The sequence below is a fragment of the Theropithecus gelada genome, chromosome 7a (genome assembly GCF_003255815.1).
Source record: "Theropithecus gelada isolate Dixy chromosome 7a, Tgel_1.0, whole genome shotgun sequence".
NCBI lineage: Eukaryota > Metazoa > Chordata > Mammalia > Primates > Cercopithecidae > Theropithecus > Theropithecus gelada.
In genome coordinates, this window is record NC_037674.1 from 31203832 (window position 1) to 31225786 (window position 21955).

At 37.0% G+C, this 21955-nt stretch overlaps 1 protein-coding gene across 6 annotated transcripts in view; it reads right to left on the reverse strand.

Annotated features, from left to right (window-relative positions):
* Positions 1–21955, reverse strand: part of NEDD4 (neural precursor cell expressed, developmentally down-regulated 4, E3 ubiquitin protein ligase) — a 168644-nt gene that overhangs the window by 76162 nt on the left and 70527 nt on the right. For 4 of the 6 annotated variants that reach the window (XM_025390429.1, XM_025390428.1, XM_025390427.1 and 1 more), the window contains exon 1: positions 14041–16055. The exons of the other annotated variants lie outside the window; for them this stretch is intronic. In XM_025390429.1, coding sequence (XP_025246214.1) covers positions 14041–15588 — 1548 coding nt within the window. In that variant the 5' untranslated portion in view covers positions 15589–16055. Of the gene's footprint in view, positions 1–14040; positions 16056–21955 lie in introns of those variants that run through there. 6 annotated transcript variants of the gene reach the window in all.

Sequence of the window (21955 nt, forward strand, 5' to 3'; positions counted from 1 at the left end):
GAGATAAGCTTTTTTAGGATGCTTCTGGACAAGACCTTATCGTAAGGAAAGGAGGAGGATCCAGGGCCCAGTGAGACATAGCAGGACTCCAGAGTGACAACAGGTGTGCTGCATATGCCTGGAAATACTGCTCCACAGGATTGGATTTGTTTAAGAGTGCATGGGAGCCATGCCCGGGAACCCCAGAAATACTGAAGAGCGCTTCATAGCTGCTTAGGATCTTTCATGAGTAGAAGAGAAGAGCTAAGTCAGTGAAATTTAGATTATAATTGTTATTTTGTATCTACTGGTCCCTGCAGACTGGTGAAGCTTGGGAAACTTACATTACATGTAGTAAATAAACAGATTTGACTAGCTTGCTCCAAAATCATGGTATCAGTATATTTCAGCAGTTTTACCACCTGTTGCTAATATTTATAAATAACATGCCAGGGTCATACCCAAATTAACTTTAGAAGGTTAAAAAATATCCTAAGAGCCAAATACGTAATTACTTTCAATAAAGGGAGAGATAGCTATAAGAGAGCTTTACAAAGGTCCTACCAGACTGACAAAATTGAGCTTTTATGTATGTCTCAAAAAGTAACTATACAAATGTAAAATTATAATAGCTGAATTACTTTGCTTTTACCCTGTCAACAACTGCCAACTAAACGTTTTAATATGAAGATAAATTGGCATACTAGGATATACTTTCCATTGCAAATGTATTAATAATATTTTCTTAAAAGTATGAGGCAAAAACCCTGATGATAGCTAGAAGATGAACTGATTCCTAAAGATGAAGAGTAAGATAAAAACCAAGTTACAATAATGGTTTTTACAAAATAAGATGTTTATTTTAACGTTTTCACATAGAATACACTCATTTAAATAAAAATAATGCTATTAGTGAAAACTGGTATCTTAACTTTTTAATTTTTAATTTTTGTGGGTACATGGTAGGTGTATGCATTTATGGGGTACAAGATGTTTTGATACAGGCATGAAATGCATAATAGTCACCTCGTGGAAGATGAGGTACCCATCCCCTCAAGCATTTATCCTTCGTGGTATCTTAGCTATTGAGAGCACTGGGAATTCTTTAGTTTAAAAACTGAAGAGAAAAAAGTCTACTCTTTTATGTTTCATGTTTATGAGATCATCTCCCTAAGTCAAAATTTTCAATGGGGGATCAAAGAAACAAAAGGGTTTGCTTTGGAACTACCAATTATTGGATATTCGATATGGGGCTTGTGGCCCACATACAGGACTTTCTAGCTGCTAATTATTTGCTCCTGTTAATTTGCTGTATAATTCTTATTTCTGTCCTCCTTCAGTACAACTAGTGTTGACACTGTCCCTAATACATGTAATCAAAATTTGTGAGTATAAGTAAAAAGAATTGTGGCTTAATTGTTAATAAGGCTTTAGAAATCTTAGACTTTGATCTTTGCTTTGGTTTCTTATGAAGAAGTGCTTCCCCAGATTCGTGGTCTGTGTATTTTTACTTGACTTTTTAATAATGTGATCTTTTCATGCATTTCCCATTACTTAACTGTCCATCTGGATTCATAATTACCTCTATGATTCCATTTGTACATCTATAAAACAATTATTATGTGTTACATATCATGGCACTTTACAGTGCCTTCAGATACTCTCACAATATAAGGTAGATAATGAGATCTACTCTTTATTGAGCATCAAGTATTTGCCAAACATATAAAATTTCCAGTACTTGAAACACTGTGGCAGTGTTTCATAAATTTCGTATTATATAAATATAAAAATCAAGATTTGGAAAAGCTATAATACGAATTAATAGAGTTACTTCAACATAGAGTACATTTTCACCTCTGCCCAGGAATGAGTAAGGTAGCTATCCCAAATGTTTGAACCCTAAATACAGTGTGGCAATTAAGGCCAAGATAAGATGTGGTTAGATGATAAATTCCAAATCTGAACTCTAACCTTTTGGTTTTAGGTTCCAAAGGAAGGCCTCAATTATATTGGTAACCCATATATTATCAAAAGTTATCTGATTAAAGAAAGAGAAAATCCTATGGTAAATAACTGACATGCTCCATTCCAAAGACATGTGCATATCAGAAAATAAAAGTATTAGATAGACACAAGCCAAAAGAGATGTACCCGTCTTGAACTTTGTCAATACTAAAATGACATAGTGACTTAGAGATTTATCCAGTCAAAGCAGTTTAGAATTAATGTTAATTTTACCATTAATTTTGTCACAATTGCATGGTGATTTTATATACCTAAAAGGTTCCTAACCATCACAGATGCATTTCAACATGTTTATGAGTAGAATATGATGTATTTTTTTTTAAAAGATTCTAGAAAAAAGAAGAAGCGAGGAGGAGATGGATGATATAATCAACAAAATGTTGATATATTTTAGAACTGGATGAGTCATACATAGGGGTTCACTGCAATATTCTTTCTATTTTTGTGTATGTTTGAAATTTTCCCTAACAAAAAGTTTTAAAATATTTGGGAAAAAACTAGTTTATAATAATGTAGGGTGTTTGTAACACTTATTAAATAAAAAGAACTTAAGGATGAAATTCATAAGCAACATTATAGGAGGCAGAAAACAAGGTATGTGTTAATCAATAAAAGTAATCAGAAATAAACAAAGTAATTATAAATCACAAGTTGGGAGAAAAGGAAGGAAATGTTTGAGAGAAATTAGGTTGGCAGGGTGGCAGGCACCTGTAATCCCAGCTAGTTGGGAGGCTGAGGCAGGAGAATCGCTTGAACCCAAGAGACGGAGGTGGCAGTGAGCCTAGATCGTGCCATTGCACTCCGCCTGGGTGACAGAGTGAGATTCCATCTCAAAAAAAAAAAAAAAAAAGAAAGAAATATTTGTGAGAGAAACCGGTTCTCTGGTAATGTTTAATAATAATCCCTAAACTGTTTTTTCATTCAACAATGGCTATAAGACAGCACTTGATCTGGACTATATGTTCTTTAGAGTGTAAACGTTATCCATCAGATTGTAGTCAGCCCAAACGGAATTCTTCCTTTAGACAACTCTTGTTTTTCTTTCTGATGCTATTTTTACCAAAGTGATCTTTTCCAAGCAGCTTTATCCTGTAGGATTCTCCCAGTGCCCGATGAGAGTCCTTTTGGCTAGTGGTAGTAGAAAGGTGCTTTAAAATACATAATGGAGTTGAGCTTTGGTTGAAGTATGACATTTACTAATTTGTGTTTTTCAGCAAGTCATTTAAAAATTTCTGGGCCTTTCTACTTATTTCTAATATGGAGATAATCACTATCTCAGACAGTTTCCTATAATGTGGCACATGAAGAATGCTGTTTTAAACTTTTACAAATACAAGGCTAAGGGTTTAAAAAAGAATATACTGGGGCTGGGCGAGGTGGCTCACGCCTGTAATCCCAGCACTTTGGGAGGCTGAGGTGGGTGGATTATGAGGTCAGGAGATCGAGACCAGCCTGGTGAACACGGTGAAACTTCGTCTCTATTAAAAATACAAAAAATTAGCCGGGTGAGGTGGTGGGCGCCTGTAGTCCCAGCTACTCGGGAGGCTGAGGCAGAAGAATGGCGTGAACCCAGGAGGCGGAGGTTGCCATGAGCCGAGATTGCATCACTGCACTCCAGCCTGGGCAACAGAGCGAGACTCTGTCTCAAAAAAAAAAAAAAATACACACACACATACACACACGTTGGCTGGGCATGGTGGCTCACACCTGTGAATCCCAGCACTTTGGGAGGCTGAGGTGGGCAAATCACCTGAGGTCAGGAGTTTGAGACTAGCCTGGCCAACATGGTGAAACCTCCATCTCCACTAAAAATACAAAAAAAAAAAATAGCCATGTGTGGTGGTGGGCGCCAGTAATCCCAGCTACTTGGGAGGCTGGGGCAGGAGAATCGTTTGAACTCGGGAGGCAGAGGTTGCAGTGAGCCGAGATTGTACCACTGCACTCCAGCCTGGGCGACAAGAGCGAGACTCCATCTCAAAAAAAAAAAAAATCTCTCTCTCTCTCTCTCTGAAGGTTTTCTCCAAGTTAAAAATCATACTTGAGGCTTCAAGTCCTAGTGACAGTGACCATCCAATATTAAACTCTATTAGAAGGCTGTTATGGTCTCTTCCTCCTTGTTCTATTTCCATACACATTTTATTTTATTTTTTTGAGACACAGTCTTACTCTGTCGCCCAGAATGGAGTGCAGTGGCTCGATCTCGGCTCACTGCAACCTCCGCCTCCCATGTTCAAGGGATTCTCCTGTCGTAGCCTCCCAAGTAGCTGGGATTACAGGCGTGCACCACCATGCCTGGCTAATTTTTCTGTTTTCAGTAGAGACAAGGTTTTACCATGTTGGCCAAGCTTGTCTCAAAGTCCTGACCTCAAATGATCTGCCCACCTCAGGCTCCCAAAGTGCTGGGATTACAGGTGTGAGCCACCACACCTGGCATATTTCCATACACATTTTAAACAGGTTGATCCTTTTCTTCTGAGTGATAGGTATGCATATTTGCACTTCAATGTATTAACAGGAATGCAAAAAGTTGAGAAATATGTTAAGGAAACCACATTTTCTACTATAGAGTGTTTACTTCAGTCTTTCTAGGAGTGCATATACTTTTAGAATATACACAAGGTATGTCAGACCACAGGTATGAAAATGAGGCATCTTGGCCGGGCACAGTGGCTAACGCCTGTAATCCCAGCACTTTGGGAGGCCGAGGTGGGTGGATCACCTGAGGCTGGGAGTTCGAGACCAGACTGACCAACATGGAGAAACCCCGTCTCTACTAAAAATACAAAATTAGCTGGGCGTGGTGGCCCATGCCCGTAATCCCAGCTACTCGGGAGGTTGAGGCAGGAGAATTGCTTGAACCCAGGAGGTGGAGGCTGCAGTGAGCCGAGATCGTGCCATTGCACTCCAGCCTGGGCAACAAGAGCGAAATTCCGTCTCAAAAAAAAAAAAAAAAAAAGAAAATCAGGTATCTCATTTGCTGCAAATGAATTAAATTACCATCAGCACGGTAAGAATTCTGTAAGTAAATATCACTTTTAAGACATATTTTACCTGGAATTTGCTCAGTTGCAGAACTTATATAAAGGAATCACTTTCACTCCTGATTTGTCACTAACCATGGCTGTAAAACATAACTGGGCAATCATTAGAAGTTTCTTCTCTGGAGAAACAAATTGACCTCAGAGAGAAGACACTAATACTTGGGGGGTTTCCCAACAGTGGAACCCACCAGTTGAAAAGCCCAACATAATTACAGAACCTCCAGGCAACTTCATAGGGACTTACTCTCAAACATGAACAACAGATACCTGGAGGAAAATGTCCAGTAATAAAGAGAAATAGTAATAACAACAGCAAAGGTATCAAAAGGAACCAGAGACAACATAGGACCTGAAACAAAACTTAAGAAAGAAAATAAACCAAATCCGAAGTAAAATATTCTCAGAGAAATAAGAGATTATATTCATAAAACAAGCAGGACATTAGGAATAGGAAATAATCAGAAACAAGAATTTGATAAATTAAAAATAAAGTTTTAGGCTGGGCACGGTGGCTCACGTCCATAATCCCAACACTTTGGGAGGCTTAGGCAGTGGATCACTTGAGGTCAGGGGTTCAAGACCAGCCTGGCCAACATGGTAAAACCTCATCTCTACTAAAAATACAAAAATCAGCCAGGCATGGCGGCACATAGCTGTAATCCCAGCTGCTCAGAAGGCCGAGGTATGGGACTCGCTTGAACCCGGGAGGCTGAGGTTGCAGTGAGCCAAGATCACAGCACTATACTCCAGTCTGGGCGACAGAGTCAGACTGTCTCAGAAAAAAAAAAAAAAAAAAGAGAGAGAGAGAATAAAAAGTAAACAAAATTTTAAAATTAAAGAAAGGGGAAAACTTGGAAGACATCTTCCAAGAAGTAGATTAAAGAGGCAAAGAAACAGAAAACAGAAGAGAAAAGAAAATTTTAAGGTCAATCCAGGAAGTACAAACTTTGGCAAACAGGAATTCTAGGAAGAGAGAACATGGAGAAAAATACAGAAAATCTTCAAAGAAATAATATCTGACTTTTAAAATAGGCACATGTGTTACCTTGATAAAAGTTAAAAATTAAAAATCATATGGGCAATCATATATCTCAATGTTTAGGTGTTCACCTGCATTAAGTAGGTATATAAACATTATTATATATTATATTGTTCTCCAGTTGTTTTCAATGGATTATGCTGTTTTCTCATTTCAATTACAACCTCTTCAAATCCAGGAAGAATATTTGCCACTTATGGCAGGCACATATTCTGTTTTTGATAAATACTTGTTAAACTCATTTGCTTTGAAGGTGACTTGAGTTTCCAGTAAGCTCTGTGACTCTTTAAGAGGGTTCAGTCTTTTAGCCTTGTCACAAAAGTAAAGGTCATTCTTAGCTGAAACAGTTACTTAAAACTCCAGGAACTAGTCTGAGAATCCCAGCCCTTACATGAAGTCTAGAGGGAAGTCATTTTATAAAACAATGATAAACTGAAAGAAAGCTAGTCGAATGGCCTTTGTCTGAATACCCTTAAAGATCTCTGTCCATTCAACCTTCTTTTCAGAAAACTTGATCTGAGCCTCTATCCAGACACACAGTTATACCATACCAGTTAGTGGAATATGTAGGCTATGAATCAGACTTCACTGTGGAAACTAATCCTTGAGTCACGATCATAATATTCCACTGGCATTCACCCCAGGGACAAGGTATTCATTTAAGAGTGCCACTCTTCCATGCAAAGGATGAAGTATCACGTAGCTCCCACTCATCATCACAGTCACCACTCAAATATCCTAGTTTGGTTATCTGTTTGTGCAAGGCTGTGTAGTCATCCTCACCTATCAGGATTCTGCATTCATCTCTACCCCATTCCAAAGGGTCCCTGGCTTTATTCATTAATTTAATAAATATCTATTAAGTGTCTATTTTGAGCTAGTCATTATTCTCTATACTAGGGAACTGTATTCTAGCAAATCTGAGCCCAGAAAAGATTTGCTTAATCCATTCTCCAGAATCCTTCTCTAATCAATTCTAGTCAATTTACATTTGCCTACCTATTGCCATATCTCCACCTTTAACTTTTTTCCTGCTGCATGTGCATTTAATATCTGAAGTATTATTGATATGTTTTTAATGAATTACTCATGATAATGGCCACAATAATGGCATTTCAGGGACTCAATGGATATTTCGACTTTGAACTGTATTATTGTTCGCATCAAAGAATGGCCTTAAGACTTACTTCTCAAAGTGTGTCTGGGGAATTAGCAGCATTGGTACAATCTGTTAGAAATACAGAAATCTCAGGCTCCCACTCTGAGACCTACTGAACCCAAACCAGAGTCTGCATTTTAATAAGATCGCCATGTTATTTACATGCACATGAGAATTTAAAAATCACTGGTCCTGCTGACATCTTAATAAGCCATTCTCTAATTTCTTAATAAAGCATTAGAGGGTAGCCTACAAGTTGGACACAGCAGTACACCTGTAGTCCCAGCTACACAGGAAGCTGAGGCAAGAGGATTGCTTTAGCCCAGGAGTTCAAATCCAGCTTGTATAACATAATGAGACCTCATCATTAAAAAAAAAAAAAAAAAAATTGAGAGAAAAAGTAAATAAAAGGAAGCAATTCAGGATAATATTATTTTAGGTATATCTGTACTTAACTTCAGGTATAACTATACTTAACTAAGTTTAGTTATAACTGAATTTAAAGACATGGTCTACTATATTCTTGCTTGGGTAATGTATTTTACTACTAAGGTAATAAAAATGTTTCATAGTGTTATGGTTTTATAATACCTCTAAGTCAAGAGAAGGCCTACGCTCTTTCTTCCCCAACAGACATCCTTGAGCCTAACTAGAAATGCCATGAATTTACTTACTTTTTTTTTTTTTTTTTTTTTGAGACGGAGTCTCGCTCTGTCGCCCAGGCTGGAGTGCAGTGGCCAGATCTCAGCTCACTGCAAGCTCCGCCTCCCGGGTTTACGCCATTCTCCTGCCTCAGCCTCCCGAGTAGCTGGGACTACAGGCACCCGCCACCTCGCCCGGCTACTTTTTTGCATTTTTTTTTTTTTAGTAGAGACGGGGTTTCACTGTGTTAGCCAGGATGCTCTCGACCTCCTGACCTTGTGATCCGCCCGTCTCGGCCTCCCAAAGTGCTGGGATTACAGGCTTGAGCCACCGCGCCCGGCCGAATTTACTTACTTGTTCAAGGTGTTCTTTGCTGTGACTCACCCATGAATCGAGCTACACATACACACTAGCTGGTTGCTTGTCTAAGCCCTCAGGTCTGCTGTTCTTGTTCTATCCCAACAGTTCGCTTCAATCTTAGTGTGGGTAAAATTGCTTTTCAACAATTGTTCCCATGTTGAGTCCTTCCCAAAACATCTCATTGAACTGGGACAGATCTGCTCACCCCTTATTTTGAAATTATTATATCTCTAAGTATCTGTCTTCATCTGACCACAGTCTTCCAATTTTACACAAGGAACAAAGGATACTGAACCAGACGTGTGAGCAATACTTTGGATTATTTCCAGGATATGCTGACAAGACAACTGGTTCCCTTTCTCAGCACTCATTTGCTCCTTCTGCTAACCACCTTCCTGACCTCAACACATCGCCTGGTCTCACCCAGAGACTCTGCCAAGCCCCTTCAGCCTACAAAGGCTCTTGTCCTGGCTTCTCCTGGTCTGTCTTATTTCCCTGTCACCTGTGATGTAAAGGGAGAGTGGATACAAATGGGTGAGGCCTCACAACAGCTAGCACATGGTAGGCTCCATAGCGTGGAAGAAGCCAGCAAAATAGATAGAATTGCTTATTCTCCAAGTAGTTTCTGGGAATAGGCCTTAAAACCTTGACTTGTTTTCTACATGGAAGCTCTATTTTGTTTTGTCTTATTTTTTGGTGGTAGACAGGGGACTGAGAAAGTTAGACTAATGCTGTCCAAAATGAGTTATGAATATTCATAAACGATTTCAAGTTTTAACTTGTAATTTTCTGTTTCGTTCATTTGATATTGCTGAATCTCCATTTCAGTTTTCACTGATCATACTTGCTTTTTTCTATAGTTCCAAGGTGAAAGAACAGAAGACTGTAACATTTATGTTTTTCTCCAGGAAAAAGAGACTGTACTCTCCCTGTAGAGAGGGAGTTTGTCTTATATATCTTATATCTACTTCACATATGCCTTCTGTATAACAATCACTAAATATATACCTTGCCTATGCTATCTCATGCTAATTTTATGACACTGAGCAAGCAACCTACACTGGCTGTTTCTGCTTCCTTATCTGTTTCATTCTTTCTTCAATCTGGCTTTTAACCCTGCATTCTCCTGAGCCTACTCTTGCTAACAGACCTTCTAACTGCCACATCCAGTGGATACTTCTGTTCTCTGTGGTACTGTCTGCTGTCCTCCTTCCCTCATCTTTCACTCATGCTTCCATGCCTCCACACCTCCATGCTCTCCACGCCTCCATGCTCTCCACGCCTCCATGCTCTCTTGGCCTCTGTGTGGTTCTTCCTTAGTCTCCTCTTTATGCCCTCTTCTACCACCTCACCAAAGTTGGTAGTCCCCAGAATTATAATTTATCTTCCCTTCCCATCTCATGTATACCTTCCCTAACATGTTCATCCTTACCTGAGACTTTGACTGTACTCCTGACTCCCAATCTACATTTCCAACTCTCACCTCTCTCCTGAGCCTTGGTCCTGTATCTCCAACTGCCCTACTTGAAAGCAGCACCACCAGGGCAGCCTCTGAAGCACATAAACTTAATTTGTGATTTCTTCTTCACCCTCCCAATCTGGCCCCTCTCCTGAGTTCTTCATCTTAGTTCATAACATCACTGTTAACCCAGTCATCCAAGTTAGGAAAACTTAAGTTCATTTATAATCCATGAAACCATGAAAAATTATCTTCTAAAAACCTTAAAGAGAGCACTTCATACTCTCAAATAAAGACTTCCATTGCCCAACTACTGACTCTCAGCAGAAGACCACCTTCTTTGTCTTCAGCATGAAGCACCAGGCCTAATCAACTCCGACCCACTTCTGGCAGATCACCTCCTCCCACATCCCCAGGCTACCCTATGCTTGAGCCCCACTGGACTATTTACAGTGTGAGATTCTTTCACATCTCTAGTCTTGCATATGCTGCTGCTGACACCTACAGCAGTGATTCTCAACAGGGCACAATTTTGCCCCTAGGGGACATCTGGCAATGTCTGGGGACACTTTTTGATTGTCACACTGGGAGAAAGGGGTGTTACTAGCATTTAGTGGGTGGAGGCAAGGGACGCTGTTAAATATCCTACAGTGCACAGGACAGCCCCCACTACAAAAGTGTCCAGCCCAATATAATAATGCTGAGATGGGGAATCCCTGCCCTAGAATCTCTTTGATTTCTCTGTCTGATGAACTCTAGTTTACCTATCAAGACTCGGTTCAAATGTCACCTCCTCTGGGAAACCTTCCTCTACCAACCAGGTCCTCTCTCCAGATGAATAATGTCACATCTTTCTACTTTTTCATACACACCTCTATTTAGCACATCACATATTAGACTGAAAATTTTTATGTTTACCAGCATGTCCCTATTACCAGAATGGGAGGTCCCCTAAATAGAGACTGTATTTTACTCATCTTTTATTCTCAGTGCTTGGGACAGGGCCTGGCACTCAAATGTGTACTGGATGAATTAAACAAGACACATCTACAGAGAAAACAAAATATTTTCAAGCAAACAACTCAGCACTCTGAACCTGTCTGAAATTAATGATTCCTCAGTTCTAAGAAATATACATGTACAAATATACATTTTTCACCAACTTTCTAAAACTAGTCATTAACATTATGGCATCACATTTTAGAATATTTATAAATTACATTGGTTTTTATAAGTGCTGCTCAAAATAAATTTAACCAAATCTCTCTAAATATTCTGCTAAATTTAGTAAAATAGGGACTGGAAAATAATGGAACATTAAAGTAAGTATATATTTAAAACATCTATTTTAGGAAGAACAATTAAATAAGAAAATACTGAAATGTATAATCTTGAGATCAGTGTTAAAGGCTTTGAAATAATTCAGACATAAGTTTATTACAGTTCTACTATACTAGAATAGTAGCAATTTACCTATTTAGGATTAAGTTACAGATAATGAACAAAAACTTTTATAACAAAAAGAAAAAAATGTAAAAAATAATTCTAATGAAAATATGAATATAAGCAAAGAATGGAAGACATTCAAGCTTGGGCAAAATGCTAATGCACATTAAATAATAGGGTACTGAAATCTCTGAGCATCCTAACAACATAACACAGGAGATTCAGAAAATAACAGATGGGGGAAATAAAATAACAGTAGAGAAAACTACTATACAGATTTAGAAATCTGAATAGCAATCATTTTTATAACTGTATACGTAGTACCTTAGTTCCTTAACCTGCTTCTTGATTGAACTGCCAAAATATTACACACACTGTTAAAATATCAAATATTTATTTTCAGATCAAAAGTCATTATATAGCCTTTACAAAAGTAATACTGTATTTCAAAAGGCATACATAATAAACATATGCCAGTCACTGTTATGTTGTTTGCTATGCCTGAAATAAACATTATGCAGACAGACTACAAAGTCTCATCTTCACTCTAAGTTGTAAACACAGAACACACACAGTGTCCTAGATACAGGTAAAAGTTCTCACTAGATTTAAAAACTCAGTCATTAATGAGATGTTGATTATAGAAAGCTAGAGACTCAATCTTATACTGCTAGAGACTGGTAGCTAAACATATAAGAAAAGAATGTGTAGACTCTCAGTGCTTTAGAAACCAGGGTCTCTGACCAAAGCAGTGATTTAATTTCACGACTGCTCAGTACAGATAGCTGACATTACCAAATGCTACTCTAATATCAACTTGTTAAATGTGAATCCAGACTCAGCATATCAGAATACTAACCCAGACTAACTGGAGTCATGGGAAATATTTTGGGAGCTGTTTATTTATAAATGAGTTACAATATACCACTATAATTAGATTAATATATAATTATTGATAAACACAGGATTATTTCTAAAACCCATCATTGTTGCCACTACTATATTTAGAAAAAGCAACACTAGAATCTTCTTCATAAAACAAGCCTTGATTTATCAATTAGATCTATTTAGATATAGTATAAATTAAATTTAAGTGTCACTGTATGGTTTACAATGCTTTTATAAAGAGAAGTCTAATAAACATTAAAAGGGGGACAATTTAAATCTCCAGCAAACTGCACACTTCTGAACTACTTTATAATCCAATAATCTACCAAAAGATAGAATCTGCACAAAGTTATACATTTGATTGTCACAAAAAATATTTAAGTTAGCTTACCTAAGCATAAATAAAACCAGTAACAATGGATATTTTTAACAATGCAAAAGGCATTTGATCCACATTTCATTAAAAAACACATTTAAAATACTCTTCTCAAAAGCATCCACAACAAACTATAATTATTACCATAAAATAAACTATTTTAAGGTATTTCTACAAATATTTATACATGAATTATTCCTTTCAGGTTAATTATTTCATTACGTGTAAAAGAAATTTATAAGTAACATTAATTCAATTAGCATAGTATTAATGTTTCTTCTCAGTGCCATTTCATTTCTTCCTTTTAGGAAGAAAAAGAGTTGATTGGATTATAATCTCCTAAAAGCTGGTTTTAGAAAAGTTTCCTAAATGGAATTAAAAATTGTAAAATATAGATCAGAATTTGAAATCTGATCTTTTTTTATCCTAGTAAAGTAGTGGCTTATATTAACATCTGGGCACTGGTAACAATTGTTATATTTACCAGATTTCAGAAGACAGAAAATAAACTAGCAATTACTATTTTATTCACCTAAAGCTACTTATCCAGAAGATTTTTTGTTTTAATCTTTAATAAACATACTGGATGTTACAAAAACACAGATAAACAGATAAGGTTTTTTCCCCCCAAACTATTATGTACTGTCATGTAAAATTGCTTTAGTTAGAAAATTTTTTAAATTTCTTGGAATCTGGCAAAACATTCCAAATACAGAAATTTTAAAATTCTATTTCAGTTCAAACCATTTTAAATACGTTGGAAAGGCCAAATTACATAAAGAACTTTTGGCTAAGATTCAAGCATTAAATTACTAATATAATAAAGTTGAATTGTCAAAAATGAAAAGGTAAATAGAAAATTGTGGGAAATGCCTAGCAATTTAAACCAAATTCAAAAATATTAAAACTTAGAATTCAATATTGTTGAGTGAGTGAGTTACATTTTAGAAGGCAGTATTAACTCGTGGCTCAAGAAAAATAGGGTGGAAACAAAATTCCATAGTTAAGGGTATATACAAATGCAAATGCCATTTATTTTTCCTCTGCTTTAAACATGCAGCATAAGAGTTTTTATGAATGATCTTATCAATACATGTATTTTAGAGATACAGTTCCTCTATGATAATTTATAACAAGATCTTCACACTTTGATATGGGTATTTGTTTAATATTTTAAATAAGCATTCTAAATTTTACTCTATTTCATAATGATTAAGAAGGGGAGAAAGCAAAATGATGATTTTGAAAATAGGAATAAAATACTGAGCTACAAAATAGAATACTATACCATTTAAAGGAAAAAGATACCAAGATAAAATCTTATGAAATAGACTGTTATTCAAAGTTTGTTTTTATGTTGTAGAAAAGTTTTACAGCTTAAATCACTTCGGAAGATTTTTAAAAATACACATTTTGTACATTAGTAAAATAACAAATACAGTAAAAAACTATACATAGGGTTCTTCAGATTTACAAATATAAAATTTATGACTACAAAGTACTGCTAGCTAAGGACCAGGAAAATATATAAAACTGCTTGGTTATAACAATAAATTTTCTCCAAATATTTCATTAAGTTATTCTCGTATAAATTAATATTTACCAAGATCAAAGGAAACTTACCTTGCAAGAATTAGACAGTTCATTTGTGCAATCTCTGTTGCTGTCTCTTGATAAATTATCCACTTTACCTTCATTTCCAGATGCAAACTTTATGAGTAACTGAGATGGTCCCCCTTTAGAACAATTGTGTTTAAGGCTGGATAGACAGGAAATATTTGGATAAGCTCCTCCCAATGAAATACTTCTTTGTAAAATACCATGGTTTTTGTTCATCTGTGAATTTGGTCTTTCCAATTCTCCATTGATATTTATTTGATAATCTACGTTTTGGGAGGATGGCAAACATGCAGATGTCCTATGCGTGAGCTTAATATACTCTGAATCAGAATTAAGCTTAATTTCTGACATTTCTGGTTTACAATCACCATTTGTTGTTTCACAATCTAATGTAGTTGTTTTTTGTTGGGTGAAATGCACTGAAACACAAGAATATCCTTCAGATGACTTTTCACAGACAGTCTGTTTGGGAGTATTATTTGAAAGAACAATTTTCTTCTGTAACGAGCCCTTCCTGTGAAGTGGCCGTATGTCTCTTACTTCTCCAGGGGTACAAATTGTTTTAGATAACCGAAGTCCATTGACAGCTGTTGAAAGAAATCCTTTAGCACCAGTGCCATCCTCATTATGTGCAATTTCACTAGGAGAAATAATAAACTGGTGTGAAGTTTGATAGGATCCTTTGCTCAGAAGAGTACATGGACTTGTTGGAGAAGTCGGTGGGGTATTTGAAGGACTCCTAGGAAAAATGACTAAGGAGGAGCAACGTTTTAGTGGAATTTTTGTGTTCCTGCTCACTGGCAATTTCATAATCTCTAACCCATGTTCCAAGTCATCCTGGACAAAAGGATCTGTACTTGTACTTCTCGAAAAAATTTCACATGGAGTAGTATTCCTGTTTGGCACAATTCCACTGGAGGTGGTATCAGAAGGTAAGTTTCCACCCAAAAAAGTATCATCACTTGGTGGCAACGTATAACTACTACTGTCACTGATGACACTGTTAGTGTATGAACCTCCACTTGTGATACTTGCACATGACCCGAAATCACTACCGTTGCTGCTGTAAGATCCATTATCACTGGTTGAAAAGTTACTAAGGCTACCACTACAAATGGCTGGACTGCTTACAAGGTTACCATCATTCACTGCATTCAATTCACTATCGACCACAGCACTGCTGTAAATACCATCCTTCAAGATACCAGTAAATGAAGCATCATCACTATCAGCTAAAACATTGCTAGACTGAAGATATCCACTGTACCTTGTTGGCTGTAGTGAAATCTGTAGACAGCTGCTCTTTTTATTAACATTTTCAGATGAGGGAACAGACGATCTTTCTTGAGACTGAACGTTTTCCTTTATTAACGGAGCTAGTGCAGTCTGTCTGGGAGTCAGCTTCATTTGAACAACGTTAGACGCTGAAATCCGTGTTGGTCTCTTGAAGCACATGTGAACATGGCTATCCAAGTCATCTCCGGAGGTTTCTGACAAAGGGTAAGTATTGCTTCTTCTGGCTGCAAAGTGCAATCGTAAGCTTTGTGCCATTTGTTCTCATTTCCAAACATGTTAAGGGCTGAAAGTCATAACAAAGATCTCTGTCCGTAGACAGGCTAGAAGCAGCTGCACTGCATCAAAAGAAAAAATCATCTGTGGTGCCTAAAAGAGCTATTAAGCTGTAGTCTTTATCCTAAGTAAAACATTAGATACCAGATATCATAGGAAGAAAAAGACGACCCATTCCAGAGACTGACGTTTCCAAAATGTCTTGAATCGCTTGTAGTCAAAATGCCTTCACTTACAAAGCACTTGATTTCCAGCGACCTTTAAGCTGAGCTCAGCTGCAGCACACTGACTCAAACACAGCCAACCTTGTTTCAATTATACCTTCTCCAATTTGCATGAATGAGTAACACAAGAACAACAATCTTCTAACATTTCATGTTGAAACAGTATTTTTTCACCCCAGCTCTACTAAATGAACATTTAACTATGTGAATCGCAGTGCCTATACTTTCTCCAGCCAACTTTGACCACTAATATTTTTACCCATAGGTATAGAATTACAGGAAGTTGGTAGGAACGAAACCCCATGTAATTAAGTATCAAATCAAAGATTGAATTTCCAAATAGTAGTCATACTAGGAATCTAGTCAAGTTAGTTAATATAGGGACTGTTCATTTTTTTTTTTTAATTTGTGAATTCAAACAGTTCTGTAAATTTGGAAATACCAAAACTTTAGGATGAATTAAAACTTTAGCACTACATCAAACAGATACATATTTTAGCTTCTAAAGTGCTAATTACATAAAAAATGAAAGCTTAAGGACAGAACTACAAAATTAACCTATTAATACCATTGCAAAACTGAAGCATAGTTTCGAGAAAAGAAGTTTAAGAGAAGCTGTCACTAAGCATTTTCTCCTGTAATTTTAAGGCCTTTTCCAGCCAAGTAGAACAGTCTTTAAATGATGCCATTTATATTTTGACTATTAAAACTCTGCCAAGAAATAGCCTAAGCAAACATTCCAATAAAAATATATGCAGATTAGAAAAAAAAAAACTATACCCCAAGATAGTCTGAACACATAGGATATTTTATTCCACTGTCTCTGCAATTCATTCACTTAACAGAGTGTTGTGGTAAGTAAAGAAGTCTAAAAAGGATTTAACACATCAAATAAACATATCTCAATGCCAATTCTGTTCTGAAAAACTCTAAGAGCTCTTTGCTGGCCCCTGCTGGTGCTTTGAAACAATCCATTTAGATGTTTGATATCTATAAAGAAATACAAACCAAGCTGTACATTTCTTTATATAAACAAAGTACATACTTGTTTACATTTTTGAGAGCTAGCCCTGCCCTAGAGGTGGAATTGCTCAGCAGTGCTGATAAAGCTTCCACAGTAGAGAACAGTGGACTGTTTGTCCTTTTAGAGGTTGTGATTTTGTATGTATTTTTTCTGCTTTGTATTTATTTAACCTTTATTTTCAGTTTACTGGGTAATAAAAATTTAATATTTTAATTTCTCTCCCAAATGCCATAGACCAAGGTTGGTATTCTATTTGAAAGAAACAAATTTATTTTTAAATAATACTCTAGGGTATATTTAAACCCCTTACCTAAATTTTATAGCTGGAACTCCAGTAATAAATATATACTGGCTCATTCATAGGAAAGTAAAAGGTAAAATAGTTCCGTTGTTTATACCACATGCTACTACACCCAAGTTGTATTTTTCTAAGTAAGTTTTTTTTTCCTAAGTAAAAGCAAATATGTAAAACATATACTTTGTTTTAAAAAAACTGCTTAAGATACATCTGTTTTCGATCAGAATTTTCTAAACAGATATTTAATCAATTAAGACACAACAAAATAGAATTATGGGAATTTATTGAATTATATTTGACTAGAATGAAACAGCACTGTGTTTTCAAATGTGTACAATAATTGGAAATTTAGTAATACAATTATGATGTTATTTTGGTTTTGTATAACCTATCTCCTTTAAGATTTTACAGACTTCAGCCAACATTCCCTTAACATCTTTTTCTTTTAAATAAGGAGGAGTCCTGTTTTACTCTGCCTTCAAATGACTTCAGCTTGCTTTCTGGGATTAAGTGTGGGGTCTAATAACTCAAAGAATGAATCCCTTCTAATAGGCTAATCAATGAGATCTAATTGTTCATGCCTGTGGCCTACAACTTCCTGGAAATAAGAAAAGCTCCTCTGATTATTAACATATAAAATAATGAGCTCCAAGTATTTGGCCAGATAAATGTCTTCTCTTTGATAAGCTTCACTATAAGCATCAGTTCCATGTCCCCTAACTAGATTTTAACTTTCCGGAGGGCATGGACCGTAACTACACGGTTCTTCTGGGGCTCCTGAGCTTGTCCTGGGCACAAAGTAAGTACCAAGAGACACCAGAGAGAAGTCTGGATGGATAGATGGTGTCACCACAGGCACTCTGAATGCCTGACGCTTTCTTTCAGGATTTTTGTTGTTGTTGCTGAAGTTGATCCAGCTGCCAGTTATAAAGAAATATCAAAAAGCGCTGCAGGTGGACAAGAAGGAATGGCGTTTGAAAAATTTACAGAGAGGGTCTCAGCCAAGGAAAAGTAAGGTAAGAGAATCACATGCACTTCCTAGCACTCTAGTCTGAGTTTAAATTCTAGGGAGGCTGAACAGTTTGCACTGCTGGCTGAGGTCTGAACATAGGATCTATACTGCTATTACAGCAGTTGCATGGGAAATCGGGGAACTTGCTATAAAACGTAATTCCTCAGTCCAGCAAATACCAAACAGGAGTGTTAACCCTAACCTTAAGAGTAGAAGAACCGGAGGGACACGGCAGCCCTCATCTGGAAAGAATCCATGCACATCCTACATAGAATTGCATATTCTGGAGTGAAACAGATTGAAGCTAAGAACCCCACATTCTGAGCTGTTGGTTACTGATCATCTACACGGAAAATAATGTAATTATCTACATGGTGTGGATAGGCTCTGGGTAATCTTAATCATTGACTGAACTTTGAAGGCCAAAGTCAGCTGCGGCGGTTAATTGTATGTATCAACTTCGATAGGTTATGGTACCCAGTAGTTTGGTCAAACACCAGTATAGACATTGCTATGAAGACATTTAGACATGATTAGCATTTACATCAGTAGACTCTGAGTACCGCACATTACCCTCCACAATGTGTGGGGGTCTTACCCAATCAGTCGAGGGCTTTGAGAGCAAACACAGGTTTTGTAAGAAGAAACAATTCTGCCTCAAGACTACAATGTAGAATCCCTGCCTAAGTTCTCAGCTTCCTGGCCTGCCCCGCAGATTTCAGATTGCAGTCTTCACTATATACATACATAGTGTGGAAATATATGTATTCATATATTACACATAATTTCATATATAAAATGTATGAAAAATAAATAATACATAAAATATATACACAATCTATTGTTTCTGTTTCTCTGGAGAACCTTCATTAATACAACTGCTAAATGTGAGAAGCACAAGGTCTCCACCCAGAATATAGGCAGCTCCTAAAACCGGTGGCTGAATGTGTACAGGTGTATGTCTTAGACTGGTGACACAGTGCTAACTTTTGCATTGGTGGGTAGAATTTTTTTAAGGCACATCATTCTGAAATGTTCTGTCATTATTGCCACCACCACCACTACCATCACCATAATGAAACGACTATATTTTAAAACCCTCAAGTCTTAAAATTGGCTGGAAAACAATGATATAAGCCTAGTCTTTCTTGAAAGCAAATATCACTTATATTGCAAATGTTTTCCAGATGACTAAAGTTGTTTCTGCTTAATATTATACTTGTGTTTTTCACCCTCCATTTTCAAAGATAAATTGCTAGGAAAACGGTACACTTTAAATTTAGTTGTGAGTGCCTCAGCAGAATAAAGATGGAATGACATTTATAATAACATAGATCACTTGTTGCTATACAATCAGGTCTGTTACTCCACCAATGGCTATAGTTTCTATAACATCTCAAGTCATCTCTATACCTCCCTTACCTGCTGAGACTAGCAACAAATCAGAGGACTAGAATGACACACACCACCCTGCTCTAATCATCTTGGCTCTTTGTTTTGCTAGTAAACCAAGTTTCTCGAGAAAAGCTGTATTTCCCATGCACAGAAGAGCATCTAACACAGTAGATAAACTAAATGGTATATCTTAGCTAACACAAAATATACCATATCAGACAGCTACAAATGCGTAAATCCATGAATGTTAAATAACACTTTATATTTGTATCATGATAAAGAATTTTCCAAGTATTTTCATAGTCACTGTCTCATTTTATCCTCACAACATGCTTATGAGATAGGCAGGGCAAATATTGTTGTCCTCATTTTTCAAATGTGAGAAGGTATTTTTAGAAGGCCTGAATAATTTGTTTAGGGTTACAAGCTAATGCCCCCAAAGAAATGCAGGATTATAACAGAATTTCTTAGTCCTTAGTGTGGGGATCTATAACAACTTTTTTTTTCCCCCCGAGATGGAGTCTCACTCTGTTGTCCTGGCTGGAATGCAGCGGCGTGATCTCAGCTCACTGCAACCTCCACCTCCTGGGCTCAAGCAATTCTCAAGCCTCAGCCTCCAGAGTAGCCGGGACTACAGGTGTGCACCATCACGCCCGGCTAATTTTTGTATTTTTAGTAGAGACAGGGTTTCACCATGTTGGCCAGGCTGGTGTCAAACTCCTGACCCCAGGAACATCTCCTGATCCACCCGCCTCAGCCTCCCAAAGTGCTGGGATTACAGGCGTTACAGTATCTTGATTAATGTATTTTGTTTTTTTTCCTTTAGTTAAAAGTTTTAAAAATTTTATTTGTCATATTTATCCATCTATAAATATAGATGTTAATATCAAAGGCAATGCTTTTTTCTTCCAACCTATCATGACGCACTTTATAGTATTATATACACAGTAAACGCTCAAGGAATGTTCATTTGCTGATCAGTGTTTGACAAACAGCCGTTCTGGCCATTAAGAAAGAGTCACACCAATACTAAAGTTACTAGCAAAACGGACCAGACTACATCTGTGTGGAAAGCACAGATGTGAGCTGTCCCTCCTTGTAGACAACATGCAAATAACGCAAATAAAATAGTTCACCAATAATACACCCAATGATAAGGCAGAATTCACATCGGTATCAGTGGCAACAGGAAAAATAACAGTAATACCATGATCTGGCAATTCAACTCTAAAACGTATCTCTTAGAGATACACTCAGACATGTACATACGGAGACATAAAAATGTTTATCAATTGGTAAGAGCAACATACTGGAAATAACACTAATAACACTAATATTAAGGAGGTTAAATACATAAATTATAGCATTATGATATTTTCAGAGTATAGAAAATTATGCATCATTGAAAGGTGTCATCACAGATCTCACAAATACAACGTTAAGCAAAAAAGCGTATCAGAGGAATGCCTACAGAGATATACTATTTTTATAAATTAAAAAATATGCAAAATAAACAAGGTGGGTTTTTGTTTTTTGGAGATAAGAGTTTTGCTCTTGTCACCTAGGCTGGAGTGCAATGGTGTGATCTTGGCTCACTGCAACCTCCGCCTCCTGGGTTCGAGCAAGTCTCCCACCTCAGCCTCCCGAGTAGCTGGGACTACAAGTGCCCACCATCACGCCCGACTAATTTTTGTATTTTTACTAGAGACAGAGTTTCACCATGTTGGCCAGCCTAGTCTTGAACTCCTCACCTCAGGTGATCCACCTGCCTCGGCCTCCCAAAGTGCTGGGATTACAGGCATGAGCAACCATGCCTGGCCAACAACAGTGTCTTTTTTAGGGATACACACACACACACACACATATATATGTATATGTATATATGTGTATATATGTGATAAAAGTATTTTAAAAAGCAAAGAATGGTAAATACAAAATTGAGGACAGTGGCTACTAGTAGAGGAAGAAAAGGAGATGTTACTAAGGAGGGATCTAGGGAGGGTTTCAAAGATTTTGGTAATGTTCTAGTTCTTAAGCTGAGTAATAAGTGTGTATATACATAGTTGTCTTATTATTTAAATATTTATATTATGTGGGCTTTTTTGTATGTATATTTCATGATTTAAAAACAAAACACACACAAAACTCCACCAGTATGAAGTTTAATTTGTTTCCATCTAGAAGGGACCAGCCTGGCCAACATGGTGAAACCCCATCTCTACTAAAAATACAAAAATAAGCTGGGCAAGGAGGCGGATGCCTGTAATCCCAGCTACTTAGAAGGCTGAGGCAGGAGAATCGCTTGAACCCGGGAAGCAGAGGTTGCAGTGACCTGAGATTGCGCCACTGCACTCCAGTCTAGGCAACAGAGTGTGACTCTGTCAAAAAATAATAAT